General features: G+C 61.0%; 1 protein-coding gene across 2 annotated transcripts; it reads left to right on the top strand.

The window, feature by feature from the left end:
• The first annotated feature begins 636 nt into the window (after positions 1 to 636).
• SLC17A9 (solute carrier family 17 member 9) lies at positions 637 to 17,409 on the top strand. 2 transcript variants are annotated; one of them, XM_025399516.1, is made up of 13 exons: positions 637 to 880; positions 5,951 to 6,148; positions 6,549 to 6,688; positions 9,453 to 9,552; positions 11,166 to 11,296; positions 11,870 to 11,966; positions 12,181 to 12,277; positions 12,827 to 12,914; positions 14,250 to 14,284; positions 14,728 to 14,843; positions 15,319 to 15,374; positions 15,496 to 15,525; positions 16,130 to 17,409. In XM_025399516.1, exons 1-13 carry the CDS (start codon positions 822 to 824, stop codon positions 16,291 to 16,293), a joined length of 1,311 nt encoding a protein of 436 aa, XP_025255301.1. In that variant the 5' UTR covers positions 637 to 821; the 3' UTR covers positions 16,294 to 17,409. The 2 variants fall into 2 exon arrangements, with proteins under 2 accessions (XP_025255301.1, XP_025255302.1); XM_025399517.1 differs by lacking the exon at positions 637 to 880 and adding an exon at positions 1,233 to 1,273.
• Positions 17,410 to 22,209: the final 4,800 nt, after the last annotated feature.

Below are 22,209 nucleotides of genomic sequence, written 5' to 3'. Positions count from 1 at the left end.
CTTTGCACTTGGTTAAGACTTTATCTCTGGCCGGGCGCGGTGGCTCACACCTGTAATCCCAGCACTTTGGGAGGCCGAGGCGGGCGGATCACGAGGTCAGGAGATCGAGACCATCCTGGTTAGCATGGTGAAACCCCGTCTCTACTAAAAATACAGAAAAATTAGCTGGGCCTGGTGGCGGTGCCTGTGGTCCCAGCTACTCAGGAGGCTGAGGCAGGAGAATGGCGTGAACCCGGGAGGCGGAGCTTGCAGTGAGCCGAGATCATGCCACGGCACTCCAGCCTGGGCAACAGAACAAGACTCCATCTCAAAAAAACAAAACAAAAAAAAGACTGATCGGTGAGGTAGGGACTGCCATCACCCCCTATTTTATAGACAGAGGATAGACGGCCCCATGGCTCCCTGTGGTGTCCAAAGGATAGGCTGGCACCTCTGGGACCAGGCTCACCACCAGGGCCTTTCTCTGAAGCCCCAGTCTGAGCGGCCTGCTGCTGGGAACCCCCCCTGCTCCGACACTAACTTCAGCTGGGGCTGAGCCAGGGTGCGTCAGACCAGCCAGGGCGACCGTCGGCCCGGCTCCTATGGGGCAGCAGGGAGGGACGTCAGCAGGGTGGGGCGGGCACCCGAGTGGTATGCCCCGCCCTGCCCCGCCTGCCCGCCCTGGTGGCCGTCTGGGGGCGACAAGTCCTGGGAGAACCAGACGGAAGCGCCGCTGGGACTGACACGTGGACTTGGGCGGTGCTGCCCTGGTGGGTCGGCCCGGGCTGGGAGGCAGCCCTGGGACACAGCTGTGCCCACGCCGTCTGAGCACCCCAAGCCCGATGCAGCCAACCCCAGATGAGGCCCGGAGGGACAGGGCCGGGGACAGCCAGTGGTCCAGGTGTGGCGGGGGTGAGGGGAGCGGGGGAGGGGGTGGGGGGGAGCAGTCGGGGTGGGGCTGTGGGGAGGGAGCTGAGATGCTGCTGGGTGGGACTATGCTAGGCAGGGAGCGCTGAGCTGGGCAGGCTCCTCTGGCTTCGGGGCTTCCTGTGTTCCTTTTGGGAGGTGGAAGGGAGTGAGTGCCCTGTCCTTCCTCCCTGCCATCAGATTCCAGGACCGGACCTGGCAAGTGCCCTGTGGCAGCCAGTGTTCCTGGGGCTCTTCCAGGCAGGGCTGTGTTCCCCCCGCCAGGGGCATTGTCCTGGATGGTCAGGAGGCATAGCCCCCGCCAGGTGGGCCCACCCTGTGTGTGCATGACCCCGACAGGCAGGTGCCGAGACAGTCAGGAGGCTGGGTATGGGGCACGAGCTGGAACCTGCAGCTGGATGGGGGGTCCTGCCACCATGTGCCAGCTGTGTGCTGGGGACGAGCTCCCCGCTGGCTTCAGCGCTCAGAGCATTTGGTGGTGGGGAGAAGCAGGGCCTGGGCAGGTTGCCTGGCCACCAGCACTGCTGCCTGTAGGAGGCTCCCTGGGCAGGTGATGCCTCAGAAACCGGGTGAGATGGTGACCACGGGCCATTGACCAGCTGGGGAGGGCCTCTGCCAGGGCTCCTGAGAGCAGCCCCCACACTGCTGAACCCCCTTGCTCTGGGTCTTGGGCTGAGCCCTCAAGTGGCTGGACCCTGGGCCTAGACTCAGGCCCTGTGGGTTCCAGAGCAGACTCCTGCACTGAGTCCCCAGAGTACCTACCCTGACCATGGCAAGGTAATGGCACCTTCTGGCCTCACCAGTTCCCAGCTCTATGAGGGCTGAGGACCCTGGAAGTGCTGGGAAGAGTTGCAGGAAGGCCCAAAGGGGCAGTGCCACCATCGGACATTGGCACCCAGATGAAGGGAGCGCTGGCTGCGTGGGAAAAGCTGGCAGCCCAGATCACAGCCCGAGAGTCTCCCTGCCAGGCGCCAGTTAGAGGGGCGGGCCTGCCCCTTGCTCTCTTCCTCCTCCCCCACCCACGTTCATCCAGGCCTGCCAGGCAGGGCCAGCTCCCCGGGGCTTCGGGGCCTCCTCACTGGTGGTTTGAGTGGCTCCGCCTTCACTGCGTCCCTCCCGGGCTCGATGTTTCAAAAAGATCCCTTGCCACAGCTCTGGCAACTTCCTTTGCAGGCCCTTACTGGGTAGCGCCAAGGATTCTGGAGGGGCCTGTGGGTCAAGGCTGCCACGCCCACGCCTTTTCCTAGCCCTCCGCGGGGGCAAGAGCCCTCCCTCCTGCAGCCACATCACGGAGGCTGGGCCAGGCGAGAACAGAGCTGGAGAGGTGGCACCCACACTTGAGTGTTCTCTCCAGCTTGCTGCTCTCCTGACCTGGCCCCGGCACAGTTCCCTTTTCTGAATCAGGGGCCATGTGACCACCTGTTTGCTCAGCCGTGGATGCTGCTTCTGCACAGGGGCGATTTGCTCTAGAAAGTTCACAGGAAGCAGCCTGCTGGGCTCAGGGGGTGCAGAGTGGTGGGAGGAAGCTGTTCAGGCTGCCCAAAGCTTTCCGGTTCTTGGCACCCCCCGCCTCCCGCGCCCCCAGCAGGATGGAGGATTCCTGGCTTGAGGTCCTAGTGAGCCCTCAGGCAGCTGACTGTAGGGGTCAACCTCTCCAGCCTGACATCCTTGTCTTCCCAGCGGCTGTGGAGGGTGCCTTTGTGCCCCCCTGGCCAGCACCACCTGCCCAGCTCAGAGAAGGGGCTGTGGCTGCCGCCTGCAGCATAGGGCAGATTGCCTGCCTGGAAGGGCTGTTCTTGACTTCCTCCTTCCAAGGAGGCCAGGGAGTGGCTCTGTGTTCTCAGCACTGTGCTGGCCTCGATGGGGGTGAGAATCAGTGCCACTGAGCTTTCTGCCATTTCTAGCTGACAGCCAGACAGTGCGGGGCAGGTACCACCTGGACACAGGTCCCTCACCTTCCCCCCGCCCCCCACTTTTTTTTTTCAAGACGGAATCTCTGTCACCCAGGCTGGAGTGCAATGGTGCAGTCTTGGCTCACTGCAACCTTGACCTCCTGGGCTCATGTGATCCTCCTACTTCAGCCTCCCAGCTGGGGTCACAGGTGCACACCACCACACTCAGCCACTCAGCTAATTGTTTTTTGTTTGTTTTGTTTCATTTTTTTGTTTTTGTTTTTTTGAGATGGAGTCTCACTAGATGGAGTCTCACTCTATCGCCCAGGCTGAAGTTCAGTGGTTTGATCTCGGCTCACTGCAACCTCTGCCTCCCAGGTTCAAGTGATTCTCCTGCCTCAGCCTCCGGAGTAGCTGGGATTACAGGCACCTGCCACCACGCCTGGCTAATTTTTGTATTTTTAGTAGAGACGGAGTTTCACCATGTGGGCCAGGCTGGTCTTGAACTCCTGACTTTGTGATCCACCCTCCTCAGCCTCCCCAAGTGCTGGGATTACAGATGTGAGCCACCATGCCCAGCCCTGGCTAATTTTTAAAGTTGTGTTTTTCTTTTTGTGGAGCCGGGGACCTCCCTATGTTTCCCAGGCTGGTCTTGAACTCTCGGGCTCGAGTGATCTGCCCACCTTCGCCTCCCAAAGTGCTGGGATTACAGACATAAGCCACCGTACCTGTCCCTAAAGCTCCTTTTTAAAGGCACCTTTGGACTGTGTGACTTTTAGTGGAAAGTTAGTGGTGGGGCCCCCATGTCCCTTCTGGAGGCCTCCTGCGTTAAGTCAATGAAAACTGTTTACAGAGAGCCTGGGGCCAGATAAATAACAGGGCTGCGGGTATCAACCACGCCAGGGCAGGGTGTGGAGGCCAGGGCTGTACTGGGTTAGGCGGGCTGGCAGTGAGGACTGTGTCCTTCTGTGGTAACCCAGGGAGCAGACCTGGTCCCCAGACCCAGGCCACAGCCAGATATGGGGCAAGCCAGTTGTCCCCAGAGTGGAAGCTGGCTGCAAATGATGCTGGCAAAACCACACTCACAGCCAAGTTCCAGGACAGACAGCACTTCCTCCCACATGACCTTCTCCAGACTTCAGGGGTTAATTGTTGGCCCTGATGTGGGCAGGGCCTGGAGCAGGACAGCCTCTGGCAGAGCGGGAGGTGTTGGAGTGAGCTGTTCTTGCCTCTAAGATCTCACTGCGCCTCCCTCACCAGGACTGGGAGTGTGAGCTGGCCAGCCTGGCTCTGACCTCGGGCATGGTCAAGGTCAAGCTCATGGTCAAGACCGCCAAGTGCCTGACTTGGTGGTCTTTTCTGCTGTGGGAAGCGTCCAGGCACAGACTTTCAGAGAGCACCAGGAAGGCCAGATACCTGCCCCTCTGTCCACGGCACACCCTCGTCCACTCTGGCAGGTTCTTGGGAGCACACCCCCCGAGTGCAGCCGACTGCCCGCACGGGCAGACAGGACCTTTTGGGAAGGGTGGGGTGAGACTCTCCAGTGTCCGACTCGTCTGCTGGTCACCCTCTGCCCTGTTCTCTTTGAGGCCCATGCGGCCTCCTCCTCCTGGATGTCCCCCTATCCCTGGCGATGCTGGCTTTTGGCTCCTGGCTACACCTCCTCGGCTGACTCCTGCCATTCTCTTGGGTGACTTTGAAGTCCACAGGGGCTGTCCATATGGCACCCTGGCCCTCCCCTTGACCTTCTCCTCTCCTTGGCCTGCCGGTCCTCAGTCCTGCCCTTCATCAAGACTCCCAGCACTAATACCTCGAACCCCTTTGGTTTGCTGGCCAGGACTCAGGCCCCAGGCTTGGAGCCCTGGCTGGACCCTAGCATCAGCTTCCCCTCCCCACTGTGCAGACCCGGCCTCCCAGGGGTGACCAGCACCCAGCGTGCCATCAGGACCTGGCCCCTACCCCTACCTCACAGTGGCTGTTTATCCTTGTTGCCCTCCTGACAGCCTGTACTCTCAGGGGGCCATCCTCACCTGCTTCACAAAAATTGGAAGTGGCCAGTGGGAAATCCTCTAATCCCCCTCTCCCCGCTCGAGACAGGGATGGGGGAATCCTGCCTCCCAGGCCCTTCCCTCCTCTGTGAGAGTCACTGCTGATCCAGTGCTGACCCTGCCCAAGCCCTCTTCCAGCATCTGACTCAGCAAGTTCCAAACCCTCTCCCCATCTGGGGCCCCACTCAGTGCCCCCATCCATCTCAGGGCACAGAGAGAAGCCTGCGTATCTAGCGGACTGTCCATGTCCAGCCCTGTGTGCTGCTCTGAGTCCTGCTGACCCCCATGGCCCTGCAGCCTGTGCACCTCTCCTCACACATCTGCACACCCCAGCAGCCTCCCAGCTCACCCCCAACGGGTGCCTTTGGCTCAGCCACAGGACCCAGGGATGGAGCCTCCCTATAACTCTCTTTAATCAGGGACAACAGCAGCCAAGGAGCCTCATTTGCACAGGAGCCAGGAGCCATGTGCAGAATTCAGAGGCCCTGGCTGGGAAGGCCTCACCCCTGCCCAGCTTCCTTCAAGGGGCCAACCGTCCCCCTGGCACTGTGTCCTCTCCTGGCCACCCAGCCCCACCTGCCTTGAGGTTCTCAGCGAAGACCTCCTGTGCTGCCTCAGCCCTGCTGCTCTGGGGGCCCCTTACCCACCACACCCCACCCCCACAGTCAGTGGGCTCTCAGCCATCATTCCTGCCTGGTGCCTGTCTGGTGCTTGCCTGGGCCGAGGGAGGCTTGAGAATGTGGCACCACGTGCTGCTGGTCCTTGGCTTTGGGGGCCTGGTGGCCTGGTCGTCCATCGTGGGGAATAAGCGGAGCCCAGCCCAGGCACCTTTTGTGGGGATGAGTTGTTGCTGTGACCTGCCTGAGTGCTGGCCACTCGGCTGCTCCCAGCCGTCACTATGCCTCATTTCTGGCTGCCTGTGTCCTCCCAGGGGTCAGCAGACAGGTGTGATTAGGCGTTTGAATGCTTGCCAAATTGCCTTCCATCGAAGCTGTCCCCATTCAGTCCAACATCCCCCAGCTCTGGGGGAGGTCTCTGAGTGATGAACTCGAAGCAGCAGGGCTGTGGGGCCTCCCCAGGGCCTGACCATCTCCTCTTCCTCAGGCCCGAGTGCCAGGCATGGACAGGGACGCTGCTGCTGGGCACGTGCCTGCTGTACTGCGCCCGCTCCAGCATGCCCATCTGCACTGTCTCCATGAGCCAGGACTTCGGCTGGAACAAGAAGGAGGCCGGCATCGTACTCAGCAGCTTCTTCTGGGGCTACTGCCTGACGCAGGTTGTGGGCGGCCACCTCGGGGACCGGTAACTGCCCCTTCCCCGTCTCCAGGCTGGTGGGGGCTGCTCCCCTGGGGCCTCCAGAGGCCAGTGGGCTGGCTGTGCTGCTGCACACAGAGGATGCAACTCCCGGGGAAGGAGCTTGGTGGATACATTTGGGCAGAAGACACACCCAGGGGAAGATGGGAGCTGGGAGGGGAGAGGCCAGGCGTGGCAAGGCCCCAGGGCCCTGCAGGCAGAGGAGGCAGGCGGCTCCCCTGGAGTACCTGGTCTCCTCACGAGGCAGCTCTGGGGTCATGAGCAGGCCCTGTAGAGGCAGATAGGCCAGGCCCATCTCCGAGCACCCACTCGAGGGCAGCCCTGAGTCAGGGTGGTGCTCCTTGGTCCTGCGCAGCCACATCCTCACCGCCTTCTGTCTCCCCTCCAGGATTGGGGGTGAGAAGGTCATCCTGCTGTCAGCCTCTGCCTGGGGCTCCATCACGGCCGTCACCCCGCTGCTCGCTCAGCTGAGCAGTGCCCACTTGGCCTTCATGACCTTCTCACGCATCCTCATGGGCTTGCTCCAAGGTAAAGGGCGCTCAGGCACTTCCCTCACGCTCTCTGGCACCAGGTGGGGAGACAAGGGGAGTGTGCACGGATGTGTGTGCAGGTGCACGCGTGCATGCAGGTGGTGTACAAGTGTGTGTGTATGGGTATGCCTGCGTGCATGCATACACCAGTGTGTGTGCGTGTGCAAGTGCATATGTCCCTGCAGATGCGTGTGTGCAAGCAGTGTGCATGTATGTGTGTGCTTGTGCTTGTGTGTACATATGTGTGCATGCACACGTGTGAGTGTGCACGTGTGTGTGCAGGTAGTGTGCATGCCTGTATGCGTGTGTGTGCGTGCCCGTATCCATGTGTATGTGCATATGCATGCCCATATGCGTGTGTACGTGTGTGAGCGTGCCCGTATGCAGGTGTATGTGTGGCCATGCATGTGCCTTCTGTAAGTGCACACTCTGCAGTGACACACAGGATCACAGGGGACACCTGCGTAGTGAACTTGCTCCTGCCCCTGAATTTTGTTACCAAATACCTTAGTTCAGTGGTGGATTCCAGCTGCAAGGGACCTGCTGTGGGACTCTGGGTTTTGTGAATTTTGGTCACATGTATGCCGATGATGCCTCCAATACTAGGGCCTTGGAGCGCCTTAATTGTCAGGAGAACAAGGTGGGTGAGGGGCCAAGGGGGCTTTGGGGGCCCCTACTTGTCTGAGGTCCCCTGGAGAAACAGCTAGGCCTCCAGCCTGCAGGGACCTGCCCGCCCCACCCCAGCCTGCCTGGCTGCCCCATCCATTGGCAGTTCCCAGCCGGGCTACTCCTCCCCCAGTGTCCTGGGCCATCCAGACTCCCCACTGGGGACTCCCCCTACCTTCCTGAGCTGGCATCAGGTTCAGATCCCTGGCCATGGCTCCCCTAGAACCTCTGCCCTACCTTTCCCCTAAGTCCAGAGACTTTGGGGAGTTCACTCCCAGGTCTCTTTCTCCTCCCTCTCCACACCCTCACTCCCCAAGGTGACGCATGGAAGGTGCTGCCTGGGACTCTCTCTATAACAGAGGAAGGGGGTCTGCCCAGGAGAGAGGCCACTGTCATGGTCACAGGGTCTCACATGAGAACAAGGGCCCTACCACCAGTGCCCACTGGGCCCTGTGCATGGCCCACCTTCAGAAGAGGGTGCAGTGAGTGTGACTGAGGACTTAGGATTGTGTGTTTACTGTGAGACCCCATCCCAGAGCCAGCCCCTCCAGCATCACCACCTCCCCAGGCACTGCCCAGGTCCCACTGCAGGAACTGGAGGAGGAGGGGAGGAACAAACGAATCGCAACCACCTGGAGGGGAGGACAGGCCTGTCGGGGGGTGGGGGCCCTCATCTTTGTTTACTGGAGGGTCTTTGGGGTGAGGGAGGAGGGTCCCAAGGCTGAAGCTGTGAAGAAAACAGTGGCACTGCCTCAGACTGGGCTGACCAATGCCTCCTAGGTGTCACTGAGAAGACCCTCGGCCCTGGGGCAGGCAGCTGTCCTCGTGGGCAGCTCTGAGGACCCAGCAGGCAGCCAGACCCTGTGGGCTCGCTGCCAGCTCCAGCTGCGCTTCCTCTGCGGGGGCCAGCTTGTTGTGCTATGATGATTTGGCACCTGTGGCACATTCCATTTTCTAGAAAACTTCAAAGTCTGGCACGTCTCAATGTCAGATGTCATCCTGTGCCCATAAGCCTACTCTGGGGGTCTGGGGGGCAGCAATGGCGGCCGCGTGGTAACCATGGGCACCACCTGCGGCTGGCTTTGCCGTGTTTGTGCACACTGTCCTCGGGCAGAGTAGAGACGCCGGGTGTCCCAAGACTTGTGGCTCTTGCTGTGGGGTATCGGACTTCTGGAGGAAACCCCACGGAGCCCTGCCAGGCGGCCCCCAGCCTCCCTTGAGGGAGTGAGGGATGGGCCCTGCCTCTGAGCCATGAGCCTGTGAGTGAGCGCTCTGTGATTAAAAGTTACAGGCACTAGCCAGGCAGGCGCTTCCTGTGTGTGGCCGCCTGTTTGACGATGCCCTCCTGCAGGGTAGCATCAGCGCCTTGTAGACAGGGCCCGTGGGTTTGGGGGACAAGCTTCTGTTGTCACGGTAGCTCCGTGGTGCCTCCCCTCACAGCGCCAGGCTCAGGGCCCTCTGGCTGGGGGGCTGCATGGGGTGGTAAGGTGGTTTCCAAACTTCTAAAGCGGCCGAGAACACTTGGTTCAAAAGAAATCCTGGGAGGAAGCTCAGTTAATACAACAGGGAAAGGCAGGTTTCCTGGGGGAAGTATGTGTCTGTGCACGCGTGCGGCAGGTTTCTGTGCATGCAGGTGTGTATCTTCGTGCGTATGCGTGTATCTGTGTCAGTGTGAACACCGTGCAGCACTGCCGAGAAGTGGTGTGCTGGTGGACCCGTGCGTGTGCAGGTGCGTGTGCACATGCCGCGTGTGTGTGTGCTGGTGCCAGGACTCTGTAGAGCACAGCTGGAGGCCGGCGGTGAGAGTGTGCACATGTGCGTGTGCGTGTGCGTGTGCGTGGGGTGGGAGGGCTGGCTTCGAAGCGGGGGTGTTTCCCGCAGCTATGCAGGTGGCACGACCCTGAGCGAGCCTCGCCCAAAAGGAGTCTGTTTCCTCAGTGGCACAAAAAACCCTGCCCTGCTGGTCCCTCGGGTGGGCGAGGTGAGCGAGAGGGACAGGTGGACGTCCTCTGGAATCACAGCCCAAACCTGAGCAGATGGGCCGGGATGAGCCTCCCTGGCTGGACCCCGAGAGACTCTCCCTCCGCTCGTTGTAGGGGTTTACTTCCCTGCCCTGACCAGCCTGCTGTCGCAGAAGGTGCGGGACAGCGAGCGAGCCTTCACCTACAGCACCGTGGGCGCCGGCTCCCAGTTTGGGTAAGTCCTGGCCTCAGACAGGGTCCAGGAGAGGCCACCAGATGAGCCCCTTGCCAAGTGGCCCCTGGTCTGGGTGAGGGATGGGCCACATGGGCCTGCAGGGCCACCATGGGTGAGGTGGGTCCGGCAGGCGCCTTTTGGGCTCTGTAGCCCAAGGCTGTGCTCTGCAGGTGCCAGCCCCGGGCACTGCGCTTGCTTTGTGCGTATTTCTGCCTTTCTGGAGTGGCTGGCAGGTGATGAGGCTGGGACTTGGGGACAGGGGTTGGGGGAGTGGCCATATCCTCTCATTTTCTTTCATCTGTGCTAACGAAGCCAGATGCCATCCCCACCCTCTGCTGGCCCCCACCCCCGACAGGAGAGTCTGTGAGCCCTGGAGCGTCTGGGCCGGGGTGGGCTATCAGCTGGCTGGAGGGCGGCTTGTCCTCATCCACAAGGCGGTAACCCTGTGCCCCTCGGTCCTCCTTCCCAGTGCCCACTCCTTGGGCAGCTCCAGACCCTCTAGCGATGCTGGCAACCTGGGTCAAGGCCGGGCCTGGGGTGGGAGACCTTCCCAATGGTTGTAGCAGGGTGGACAGGTGCAGGAGCTGACAGGGGCTTCCCAATCGCTGGGCTCGGGCCCTCATGTTACTGTTGCTGAGGTTCAGAGGGCGGAGGCGGCCCCTGTAGGTGGGGCCAGGAGCAGCCCCAGGCAGGCCCAGGGTGACCAGATTCATCAAATAAAAACAGACTGCCCAGAGGAATGTGAATTTCAGATAAACCAGAGGGGATATACTTCTACTAAAAGAATGAATCCTCACTTCTCCAAAACCTGGTTTCTTTGGGTGTCCTGCGGTTTTTCTGCACGCAGGTGGGGAACAGAGAGAGGGTCAAGTGTGGACTGGAAGGGGCAGGAAGAGTGCTACCCCAGCCCGCCCTGGCGCCCAAGGCCAAGCCCTGCTGCCCCAGGAGCTGTGTCCACCCCGCAGAGGCTCAGCGGGAGGAAAGAGGCCCCATCTGGATGCCAGGCCCGGCTTTGGGTCTCTCTCTTCCTCCTTTTGCCATGACATTAACTGTTCCCGCAGGTGCCAGCGGAGGTGTCTCTGCGGCAGATGGGGGCTGGGCTACCAGCCAGGTTGCACCCAGAAGGAGCCTCTGAGGAGCTATTTGGGACAATGAGATCATGGGGACAGGGGATGGGGGCTGTTGGATTTGGCCGTCGTGGTATTTTTGCATCTAGAAATCTTTGTGAATTTTATCCTCAATGAGGTTTGAAGCACAAAAACCGTGTGCAGTTTCACTGTAGTATACTCTCATCACCGTCTCCTCCTCGGTGCCATTTTAGTTGAAAAGGATCCACATGACAAATTGTAGGCCAATGTGAAGGCCTAGAAGCAAGATGTGAAAAACAACATGAGTTCCACAGCAGCCGCCCGACTGGCCCCACTGGCCCCGAGTGTCCGGAGTCCTTAACCAAACAGGCTGGGACGGGGGCTTCTGAGCTGCCGCTCTGAAGGCCATGAAAACACCCTCTTTTCCAGGGGCTCAGCCTGCACCAAGGTGGGGTTTCTGAGAGGCCCCTCCTCGCCCGAGGGGTGCCGCTGAGGGGCCTGGCCACGCTCCCCCTGTCTTTGCAGGACGCTGCTGACCGGGGCAGTGGGCTCCCTGCTCCTGGAATGGTACGGCTGGCAGAGCGTCTTCTATTTCTCCGGCGGCCTCACCTTGCTTTGGGTGTGGTACGTGTACAGGTACCTGCTGAGTGGAAAAGGTAACGCAGGCCGGGCGGGCTAGTTCTGGGCACCCACGGCTGCCCAGTGCCTCCTCCCTTGGTGGCAGCCACTGAGCAGCCTGGAGCAGGAGCCCGGAGACAGCGGCCTTGACCTCTCAAAGAATCCACCAGTGAGGCAGAGTGCTCAGGTGCTGGCTGAGCTGTCAGCGGCTCTGCCACCTAATTCGGTCTAGAAGGTTCCATCTAGGGCTAAGGCAGACACCCAGGGAGACCTGCTGGGCAGGTCAAGGCAGGGTGCAGGAGCAGCCGAGTCTTTGGGTGGCCAGGAGAGGGCTCTGGAGGAGGCTGTGGGGAGGGTCGTTCAGAGCACGGTTAGGTGCCTGGTAGGGAAGGCCACGGGAGGCCAGCGCCCGTGTGCAGCCTGAGGGGTGAGTGGGAGGCCGGCGCCCGTGTGCAGCCTGAGGGGTGAGCGGGAGGCCGGCGCCCGTGTGCAGCCTGAGGTGTGGACGAGGGCTGCTGACCCTCTGGAACCACCCCCAATCCCCAATCCTTTGGAAATAGACGGCACCTCCCGCCCTGATAGCCATCACTTTGAAACCATTGCTCCCTCAGATCTCGTCCTGGCCTTGGGAGTTCTGGCCCAAGGCCTGCCGGTGTCCAGGCACAGCAGAGTCCCCTGGAGACGGCTCTTCCGGAAGCCTGCTGTCTGGTGAGCTGGGACCTGTGCCGCCCCTTGGAGCAGCGGCAGGGCTGGTGACCATGGGGGTGTGAACCTGGCTGGATCTGACAGCCCCCGAGCCAGCAGGGCCTAGGGCTCAGAGAGGTGGGACTCTAGCCCCCAGGGGAGGTCTCTCAGGGTGGGTCCCACAGGCCCGGCCAGCTTGCGCAGCACCAGAGTCATGGTCCACCGTTGGGCCCTGCAGGGCAGCCGTCATCTCCCAGCTCTCTGCAGCCTGCTCCTTCTTCGTCCTCATCTCCTGGCTGCCCACCTTCTTCAAGGAGACCTTCCCCGACGCCAAGGTGAGTGGGGGGCTCCTACAGGGTGAAGGAGCGCCCAGAAGGCACGAGGCTTGAGCTGCACCAGGCACCGCGGGTCTTTGGCCTGCAGATGGTGGAACCCTCGGCTCCTCCTGGGCTCTGAGGGTCCTGGCACCGCCAGGCTCTTCCTCTGGGGAGGACCCAGTCCACAGGGCAGGTTTCTGTGTTTGAGGCTGGAAACGATGTGGGCGCTCGGTACCTTCCGGCTGTGGCTGCAGCCCTCCCAGCCCTCACCGGTGACCTGCTGGCCTGCAGAGCCCGACTTCAGGGCCCGAGGAGGCCGGTGCAGGACCCGGGATGTGGACAGAGGGGTCACCTGCGGTCAGTACGGTTCCTTCTCTGAGGTTGTCTTGCTGCCCCCCCGGGTGGTGGTCAAGACTCCAGAGCTGCACATTCCCAGGAGCAGGGCTGGCCCTGCGGAGAATGTTCCTGGGCAGTGGTGGGCATGGGGGGTTGTCCAGCCTGAGTATCCTCTTCCAGATGGCCGGGTGCTAGCCCTGGCCCCCTCTGAGGCCACACTCCCCCCTGCAGGGTTGGATCTTCAACGTGGTGCCTTGGTTGGTGGCGATTCCTGCCAGTCTATTCAGCGGGTTTCTCTCTGATCATCTCATCAATCAGGGTAAGCCCTGGGGCGGGGACCGGGGCCGGGGGCCACACCCTGATTTGCCTCACTTTCTTTTTTTTTTTTTTTTTTTTTTTTTTTTTTTTTTTTTTTTTTTTTTTGAGACGGAGTCTCGCTCTGTCGCCCAGGCTGGAGTGCAGTGGCGCGATCTCGGCTCACTGCAAGCTCCGCCTCCCGGGTTCACGCCATTCTCCTGCCTCAGCCTCCTGAGTAGCTGGGACTACAGGCGCCCGCCACCGCGCCCGGCTAATTTTTTGTATTTTTAGTAGAGATGGGGTTTCACCGTGGTCTCGATCTCCTGACCTTGTGATCCGCCCGCCTCGGCCTCCCAAAGTGCTGGGATTACAGGCGTGAGCCACCGCGCCCGGCTGCCTCACTTTCAAGGGGCAAGATGCTCCTCTCCTAGGGGTGCAGCTTCAGCACTTGGAGAGCTGGGACAGAGGGGCACTTCTTTCCAGTCTCGGCCTCCTCCTTAAAGGGTGGGGTAAGACTGTGGTGAGAGGGTCTGGTCTCACGGTGACCGTGGAGCTCGCCCCTGGGGGCCAGATGCAGCCCCTGACCCTCTGGGAAGGCACCTGGTGGGGTCAGAGGTTGCAAACATCCTTGAACCTTTGGAAGAGCTTCTGTCTTTGTTCCATGTGCTCCAGACCCACGCTGGGATGAGCCCCAAGTGGGCTGCGTGTTTCTTCCCCTAGCGCAGTGTCCTCACAGACAGGTGCAGGCAGATGCACACGCGTGCCCACATGCTCTCTCCACACACGTATGCCTATTCCTAGAACATTCGTGTTTTTCCTAATTGCAAAAGGAATACACACGCGTTGTGGAAAAGTTAGAAAATCTGGAGCAGCAGAGGAAGTGGGGCCGCTCGCCTGTTTCCACCTCTGTAACTGCTGTGTGGCTGTTCTGTGTTTCTGCCCAGACCCCCGCCTTGGGAAGCTTCCAAGGGCACAGGCGCTGCCTCATAGCTGTGCCACACATACGTGTGTGCACACGTTTTTGCCCACAGCACAGGATAGCTGTCTTGAGCCCCAAGCCTCCTCCTCCCCTGCTGCCCCTCTGCAGCTGTTCAGGATAGGACCCCTCTGGGCGCCGTCTGGGGTGTCAGCATGAAAGGCCTAATGGGAGCCCCTTCCTCGGCCTCCCCCTGTAGGTTACACAGCCGTCCCTCCCCTGCAGGTTACACAGCCGTCCCTCCCCTGCAGGTTACAGGGCCGTCCCTCCCCTGCAGGTTACACGGCCGTCCCTCCCCTGCAGGTTACACGGCCGTCCCTCCCCTGCAGGTTACACGGCCGTCCCTCCCCTGTAGGTTACACGGCCGTCCCTCCCCTGCAGGTTACAGAGCCATCACGGTGCGGAAGCTCATGCAGGTAGGAGAATCATTCCAGTCATTCTTTCTAGATATCCCTGCTTTGTTCAGGGTCTCCCAGGACCACAGGCTTGTGTCCCCAAGTCCCCTGATGTCTGGGACCAGGCAAATGCCAGGCCTCTCCACGTGTCCTGCCCCGGGGTCCAGAGGGGGCTGTTTAGACAGCTGTTGGGGGGCAGGCTGGGGTCAGCATCCTGTGCCCCTCTGGGCCCAGGCCTGGGCTTGCCCACGTCGAATAGGGCCTCTCCCGTGGAGCGGGGCTGATTCTTGGGGAGCCTCCTCCCAGATCTCCTCTAGGGGTCCTGGTCCGAGAGAAGTTTTCGGTCCCAGCTGACCTGACCCTTGTGCAGTGTGCCCAGGGCAGCTGTCGGGCGGCCGAGTCAGGAGAGGGCCCAGCTGCAGGCAGGCCGGGTGCCTGCCCGTCACAGTGGTGCTTTCCTGCAGGGCATGGGCCTTGGCCTCTCAAGCGTCTTTGCTCTGTGCCTGGGCCACACCTCCAGCTTCTGTGAGTCTGTAGTGTTTGCATCAGCCTCCATCGGCCTCCAGACCTTCAACCACAGGTGAGGGCGGACTGCCTCATCCACCAGAGCCACCATGCTGCCCGCATGCCCCAGGGCCGCGCATGTGAAGAGGGATCTCTGTCCGCCTCTCTCTGAGTCTCTTCCTCACGCTTCACCCCCTTCCCAAGCTGCTGGGCAGCTACTGCATCGAAGACTCAATAGGAGTTCTGTAGGAACCAGCACTTCCCATCAGTGAGCAGCACGTGTGCGTGATTGGTGCGAATGTGCTTTCCCCACAGTGCTTTACTCTCAGGAGACGCTTCCTGCACCAGGTCCTCCATGAAGACGGGCGGCTGGGGCTCGGCTTGGCGTGGTGTGCAGGGCTGGAGTGTTTTGGCCAGGGAGCAGGCCTGAGTGTCTCCCAGCCCCTCCCGTGGCTCCACTAGACCTTGTTTCCCCGCTTCCCCCTTGACAGCCCTGGGCCGCAAGCTCGGTGGTGGCCAGGGCCGCTCACCACCCTCTTTCCTCCCCGCAGTGGCATTTCCGTTAACATCCAGGACTTGGCCCCGTCCTGCGCCGGCTTTCTGTTTGGTGAGGACCTTGCCCACCCCAGCTTTGCCTCTCCCTGGGCCTCCGGGTGGGTGGGCCTTGGGAGATCCCAGAGGGCTTTCGCTGACCGTCCGTATTCTCTCTCGCTCCGGACTGTTCACAGGTGTGGCCAACACAGCTGGGGCCTTGGCAGGTGAGGGGCGGGGCTCTGTGCCCAGGAGTTCGCCTGTCTGTGGGGTTTAAGCCCACCGAGGTGCTGCAGGGTGGGGGTGTGCTTCCCTTCAGAGGGGGTCCCGGTGTCAGGGGAGGGCACAGATCCCAGAGCAGGCCCAGGAGAGGAGGATGTGGCTGCCTTCCAGGTTCCACTGGACTTTGCTGACAGCAGGTGGCTCAAGGGTCGCCATCTGGCCTGACTCACAAATACGTTCCAATCCTGGTAGCCCAGGGTCCCCGGGACACAGCCTGGCCCTGCTGAGTGCCTTGGATGGTGGGGGCTCCTTCTCCAGCTCAGCCTCGCCTGGGTCGGCCTGTGGTTCCCATTTCCCCTTCAGCGGGACAAGGGGGACTCATTTACCAGGCCATTTCCTGGATGGCCTTTGAGATCTCTGCCCCTCCAACACCCTCCAAGTCTGAGCCTGACCCACAGCTGGGACCCCGAATTCAGCCCTGGGAACCATGGGGGCTTCCATCAGGCGCTAGACCCCCAGCCCTTCCCCGGCACTACCCTGGGACTTAGGGTGGGCGTGGGGCCTGGGCTGCCCGGGAATGCTCAGCCCGCCTGGGCCTCTCTTGGGCAGGTGTCGTGGGTGTGTGTCTGGGCGGCTACTTGATCGAGACCACGGGCTCCTGGACTTGCCTGTTCAACCTTGTGGCCATCATCAGCAACCTGGGGCTGTGCACCTTCCTGGTATTTGGACAGGCCCAGAGGGTGGACCTGAGCTCCACCCACGAGGACCTCTAGCTCCCAAACCCACAGCCTCTCCGAGGACCCAGGCACCAGCAGCCCCAGGACAGAGCAGACTCAGTGTGTGGGACTTGGTCACTCCATGTCAGATGCATGAGCAGAGAGGAACGCAAACCACTGTAGAGCCTGAAGCTCCTTAAGGAGAGTCCACACCAGCTGGCGGGAGGGTGGGGTGGGCCTGGGTCCAGACCAGGCTCGCTGCTCTCTGGGCCTCAGTTTCCCCACCTGCCAGCGGGCTCGGCCCTGTCCTCCTCACAGGCTGGTGTGGCCGTTAGGGTGAGTGGAGTTATTGTTAGTAGGCGCAGCCTCATTCCCACCACGATCTGTTCCGCGTGGTCCCGCCAAGCCTCCCACAGTGCCGTGGGTCCTGCCAAGCCTCCCACAGTGCCGTGGGTCCCGCCAAGCCTCCCGTGGCTGCCGTGGGTCCCGCCAGGCCTCCCACAGTGCCGTGGGTCCCGCCAGGCCTCCCGTGGCTGCTGTGGGTCCCGCCAAGCCTCCTGCAGCCGCCATGCTCTCCGCAAGCCTCCTGCAGCGCCCGCCTGCCAATGTGAGGCCGGCACCAGGCTGCAGCCTCCCCAACCCCAGCCCACTTTGCTGTGTCTCTGGCAGACCCGCCCTGTGCGCTGTAGGATGCTTAAAGGCATCCCTGGCCTCCACCCACCCCTTGCCAGCAGCACCTACCCTCCCTCCTCCCAGTCAGACAACAGCCAGAAATGTCTCCAGACTCTGCTCAGCCTCCCCGGGTAGCCACCCTCGAGACACGACTTCAGAGTCTCTGCGTCTCCCAGCAGCCTGACAGAGACTCCCAGGGCGTGGGTGGGTGGCGGGTTAGAGACCCTGGCCCATCTCTGGGACCCTGGCGCCGCTCTCTCCTCCTGTGGATCCCTCCGCACTAGCAGTGTTCTCAGTGGGCAGATGCCTGGGCATCCCTTGGGCCCTGCCCAGCATTGCCGTGGCACAGGCTCTCGAACCCGCATGGCTTTCCCAGGCCTGGTGATTCTGCTCTCCAGGGATGGTTGGCACCTTCCTTGGGGGTGGGCCCCATGCACCAGAACACACAGACCCACCTTTCTGGCTTCCTTCCTTCCTTCCCTTCCTTCCTTCCCTTCCTCCCTTTCCTTCCTCCCTTTCCTTCCTCCCTTCCTTCCCTTCCTTCCTTCCCTTCCTTCCTTCCCTTCCTTCCTTCCCTTCCTTCCTTCCTTTCCTTCCTTCCCTTCCTCCCTTCCCTTCCTCCCTTCCTTCCTTCCCTTCCTTCCTTCCTTTCCTTCCCTTCCCTTTCTTCTTCTCTCTCTCTCCCTCCTTCCCTCCCTCCCTCTCTCTCTCTCCTTTCTCTTTCTTTTTTTTTTTTAGAGTCTCGCTCTGTCGCCCAGGCTGGAGTGAGTGGCGCCATCTCTGCTCACTGCAAGCTCCGCCTCCCAGGTTCACGCTATTCTCCTGCTTCATCCTGCCTCAGCCTCCCATGTAGCTGGGACTTATAGGCGCCGCCATTACGCCCGGCTAATTTTGTTTTGTATTTTTTAGTAGAGACGGGATTTCGCAGTGTTAGTCAGGATGGCCTTGTTCTCCTGACCACGTGATCCGCCCGCCTCGGCCTCCCAAAGTGCTGGGATTACAGGCATGAGCCACCGCGCCCGGCCTCTGGCGTTCTTTCTACCTCCCTTTTCATTGCCTGACGAGCTGGTGGTTTCATGAGTTAATGATACATCTTGCAAGGTGTACACGTAAAGAAAAAAACCTAAAAATGTGGAAAAGCACGCCAAAGCCTTATTTAAATAGCGACTATTAAACTATTCAAAAAGAAGACTGTTGCTTTATTTAACACCTTTGTTTTTTAAGAGTGAACACCATGTTAAAGACTTTTTATAACTAATTCTTGAGGAAACCTGTGACATGTTGGAACCAGGTCAAAGGAGAACCCCAGGAACAGACTCGTAGGCTGGGAGTGTTGAAATGAGTGTGCCAGCAGAGCCAGGCTGGGTTTTGGGGTTCCTTTGCCGGCAGGGGTCCTGAGTGTCTCAGATGACAGCGATGTGCCCTGCTATCAGCTGTCCACCCAGCTTTCCCAAGATGTGGGGCCCCCATGGAGTCAGACAGCCCAGGTGTGCTGTGGAAAGACAAGGTGGAATTTTGCACTGGAGCACAAATGTTCCCCTACAATCTCCCCAGTTTCTGTCAGCCCTAGCCCTGTGGCACCATCAGTTTCGGTCAGCCCTAGCCCTGTGGCACCATGGGTACAGCCCAGAGCATCACCCCCACAGAGGCTTAGGGACGGCCCTGCTGGACGCCGCTGGGGGGTCTCGGGGGAGGAGGGGCTTCCAGAAGCCTGGCAGTTGCTGTCTGGAGACCGGGAAGCCACGCCCAGGAAACTACCTGCGGCTGAGTTCAGAGATGGGGCCGTGCATTGTGAATGAATTCCTCTCTCTCTCCTCCTCCTCTTGCCTACATCCACATAACATAAAATTCACCATTTTAGCCATTTTTAAGTGCACGGTTCTGTGGCTTCAGGTACATTTGTGTTGTGCAGCCACCGCCACCCTCCGCCTTCAGAACCTTCTCATCTTCCCAAACCGAAGCTCTGTGCTCGTTAAACGCTAGCTCCCCGTTGCTCTCCCCCAGCCCCGGCAGCCCCATTCCACTTTGTGTCTCGACTTGAAGTGTGGCTGCTCTGGGGACCAGTGCGAGTGGAGGGCTGCTGGGTTTGCTTGCATCTGACTTATTTCACTCAGCAGAGCGTCCTCCGGTTTTGTTCGTTTTGCAGCAAGTGTCAGCATTTTTCTCATTTTTAAGGCTGAATAAAATACTGTGTGGATAAGCCATGTTTTGTGTATCTGTTCACCCACTGATGGACCTATGAGCGTGAGTGTGCACTTAGCACCTTTTATTTTTATTTTATTTATTTTTTGGAGACAGAGGCTCACTCTATCCCCCAGGTTGGAGTGCAGTGGCTTGATCTCGGCTCACTGCAAACTCTACCTCTCAGGTTCAAGAGATTCTCCTGCCTCAGCCTCCCAAGTAGCTGGGATTACAGGTGCCTGTCACCACGCCAGGCTAATGTTTGTATTTTTAGTAGAGATGGGGTTTCACTATGTTGGCCAGGCTGGCCGCAAACTCCTGACTTCAGGTGATCCACCTGCCTCTGCCTCCCAAAGTACCGGGATTGCAGGCGTGAGCCACCACGCCTGGCCCCAGCCAACTTTTATTATTATTATTTTTTTTTTGGAGACAGGGTCTTGCTCCATCACCCAGGCTGGAACGCAGTGGCACAATCACAGCTCACTGCAGCCTCAACTTCCCTGACTCCAGTCGATAGTCCCACCTCAGCCTCCCAAGCAGCTGGAACCACAGGTGCACACCACCACGCCCAGCTCTCGCTGTGTTGCCCAGGCTGGCCTTGAACTCCTGGGCTCAAGTGATCCTGTCACCATGGCTTCCCAGAGTGTTGGGATTACAGGCATGAACCACGGTGCCCAACCAGTTAGCACCGTCTAACATCCACGGCCAGCTGTAAAATCTCTGAGAGCCAGGAGGCAGCCCTGCCCAGGGAACTGGAGTGGAGAACCCGGAAGGGATACAGGACTAGGTGGGCAGTGCGGGCCGCCCCTTGGGCTGCACAGTCCTGCAGGACCAAGGTTCCTAGGCCCTCTGGATTCTGTCAAGTTTCTGTCACTTCCTTGCAGAGTGGAGGCCGGGGGAGGCTGTCATGTGGGATGTGGGGGCACAGGCCCAGGCACAGCAGGCAGGCCCACCCCCTTCCCGCCCAGCGGCTTCTGGTGCCACTTCCCCGGCCTTTAGTCAGGCAGATGTTGGAACCCGAGATGGTCGAGAGTCCGGGAGTTCGTGGGTGGTTTGCCTGTTCTCCAGCTCCAGCAGAGGGGATGGTGGGGTCTGCACATTGCTGTCGCTGCAGACAGGCCCGGATGCCCTCCGCACCCTGCGGGGCAGCTCTGCGGCATCTTGGTGCAGGAGCTGTGGGAGCCCTGCGGTCTGGAGTAAGATGCACCGTGGGATGGAGGCTCCTTGGCCGCAGAGTGAGTGCTGGTGGCAGAGCCTGTTTGTCCATTCACCCATGTGCTGGCTCCTTCTTCCATGAGCTGTTCGGCCACAGCTGCTGACTCTGCTTCGGCCAGGTCAGCTCCAGGCTTGGGTGGCAGCCCTGCCACAGGCTGGGGCAGAGGGGCTGGGACGCGGGCGGGAATGAAAGGGAACCTGCCTGGGAAGGCTGGGGAGGAGCGTCCAGGCCCTGCGGTCATTTGCAGAGGGAGCGAGTGTCAGGGCCTGCTTGGGTGGATTCTGAGCCTGGAGGCCTCTGTGCAGGTCAGCACAGGACAGCCTCGGGCAGGAGACCCCCAGCCGCACACAGGCTCCTGGTCCTGGTGCTTGGTGCCTGCCACCTGGGACCTTGCTAGAAGGCAGGACGTGCTGTCAGTGCCACATCAGACCCGGCTCCCGAAGCCCACCCACCTCAGATCCTGATGCTGGCCCACGAGGAGCTCCCATTTCTGGGTCTGGATTTTCTGAAGCCCCAGGCAGTTCTTGTGCCACCCCCAGGGTGACCCAGGCCTTCACTACTGTTCTGGGGCCCAACAAACCACTCTGCTGCTAGGTTGGAGCCCTGCGGGCAGCTGAAAGCCAAGAGGACGCAGCAGGCCCACAGCACCTCTCCTCGGCGCCCTCGTGCCCTGGAAGCAGGGGCTCTGGCCAGCTGGGGCTGCGTGTGGGAGCATGTATGTGTCCGTGTGTGCATTTATGAGTGTGTGACCCTGTGTCTGAGTGTGTGTGGGAGCGTGTCTGTGTATGAGTGTGTAGCCCTGTGTTTGAGTGTGTGTGGGAGCTTGTGTCTGTGTGTGTGTGGCCCTGTGTCTGAGTGTGTGTGTGGGAGCGTGCGTGTCGGTGTATGAGCGTGTGGCCCTGTGTCTGAGTGTGTGTGGGAGTGTATAGTGTCTGTGTATTTATGAGTGTGTAGCCCTGTGTTTTGAGTGTAGGTGAGCACGCACGTGTGTGCACGCATCCGAGTGTGCATGTGCCTGAGTGTGCGAGTTGCCGCATGTGCGTGTGCACGTGAACATGCGCGTCTGTGTGTTCATGTCTGAGTGTGCACCTGCCCGTGCGCCACAACCTCAGGACCCGGCCGCGGTGGTCATTCCCGGTCGGGCCGACAGAGGGCGCCGTCGGACAGGCCTGTGCCCGCTCTCCGCGCTCCCAGCACAGCCGTCTCCTGCCCGGGACCGCGCGTGGGGAGGTGCCCGCCGCTCTGCTGGCAGAGGAGGGACGGGTTGGAAGGGAGACCTAGGAGGTGGAGGAACAGCCTGGGGGACGGCAGGGGGCAAAGTGACGTCCAGTTTGGGATGGGAGGAGGGAGAGGGTGAGGCCCACGAGCGGGACGTGGCGGGGGACAGGCGTGGGCACTGGATCCTCGCAGGACTGCTGGGGGTGCCTCAGGGGCCGGAGGCACCGAGGGCGAGAATTTCACATCGCCTCCGTCCCCAGCCTGGGTCGCCACGGCGCGTCCTTCCCCTGGGCGCCCGGCGTGTCCTGCCTCCCCCTTAAAGGACGAGGGGCAGAATCCTGGCCCAGGGCAGAGCTACAGGCCGTCCGCGCCGCCCTCCCCATGCCCAGCTCGCCCCCGTGCCCTTCCCCTCACAGAGCACAGGCTCAGCAGGGCCGGGCAGGGCTGCAGTGTGGACAGACGGCTCGGGTGGGAGTTCCCACCCGTGGCGGGGGCTGCAGTCCCGGCCCCATCCAGGACGATCAGCGTCTAAGGAGCGGCTCCGGGTCCGCGGCGCTGGGGAGGCTGGCGAGGCACAGGGCTGTGGGTGCAGCACCGGCTCCGGACCACGGGCTGGGGCGGGGTCACGCGCGGGCGGGGCCGGCTCTGGTGGTCCCGGAGCCGCAGTGCCCCCCCCCCCCCCCCCC

This window comes from Theropithecus gelada, chromosome 10 (assembly GCF_003255815.1).
Source record: "Theropithecus gelada isolate Dixy chromosome 10, Tgel_1.0, whole genome shotgun sequence".
Taxonomy (NCBI): Eukaryota; Metazoa; Chordata; class Mammalia; order Primates; family Cercopithecidae; genus Theropithecus; species Theropithecus gelada.
Note: the sequence above shows the minus strand (reverse complement) of the source record. Positions and strands in the feature narration are given on the sequence as shown.

Coding starts and splice junctions, on each gene's coding strand:
- SLC17A9 (XM_025399516.1), top strand. CDS start 822: ATGCAGCCAACCCCAGATGAGGCCCGGAGGGACAGGGCCGGGGACAGC. Junction 11,297..11,869: donor GTACCTGCTGAGTGGAAAAG/GTAACGCAGGCC, acceptor TTGCTCCCTCAG/ATCTCGTCCTGGCCTTGGGA. Junction 15,526..16,129: donor CACAGCTGGGGCCTTGGCAG/GTGAGGGGCGGG, acceptor TCTCTTGGGCAG/GTGTCGTGGGTGTGTGTCTG.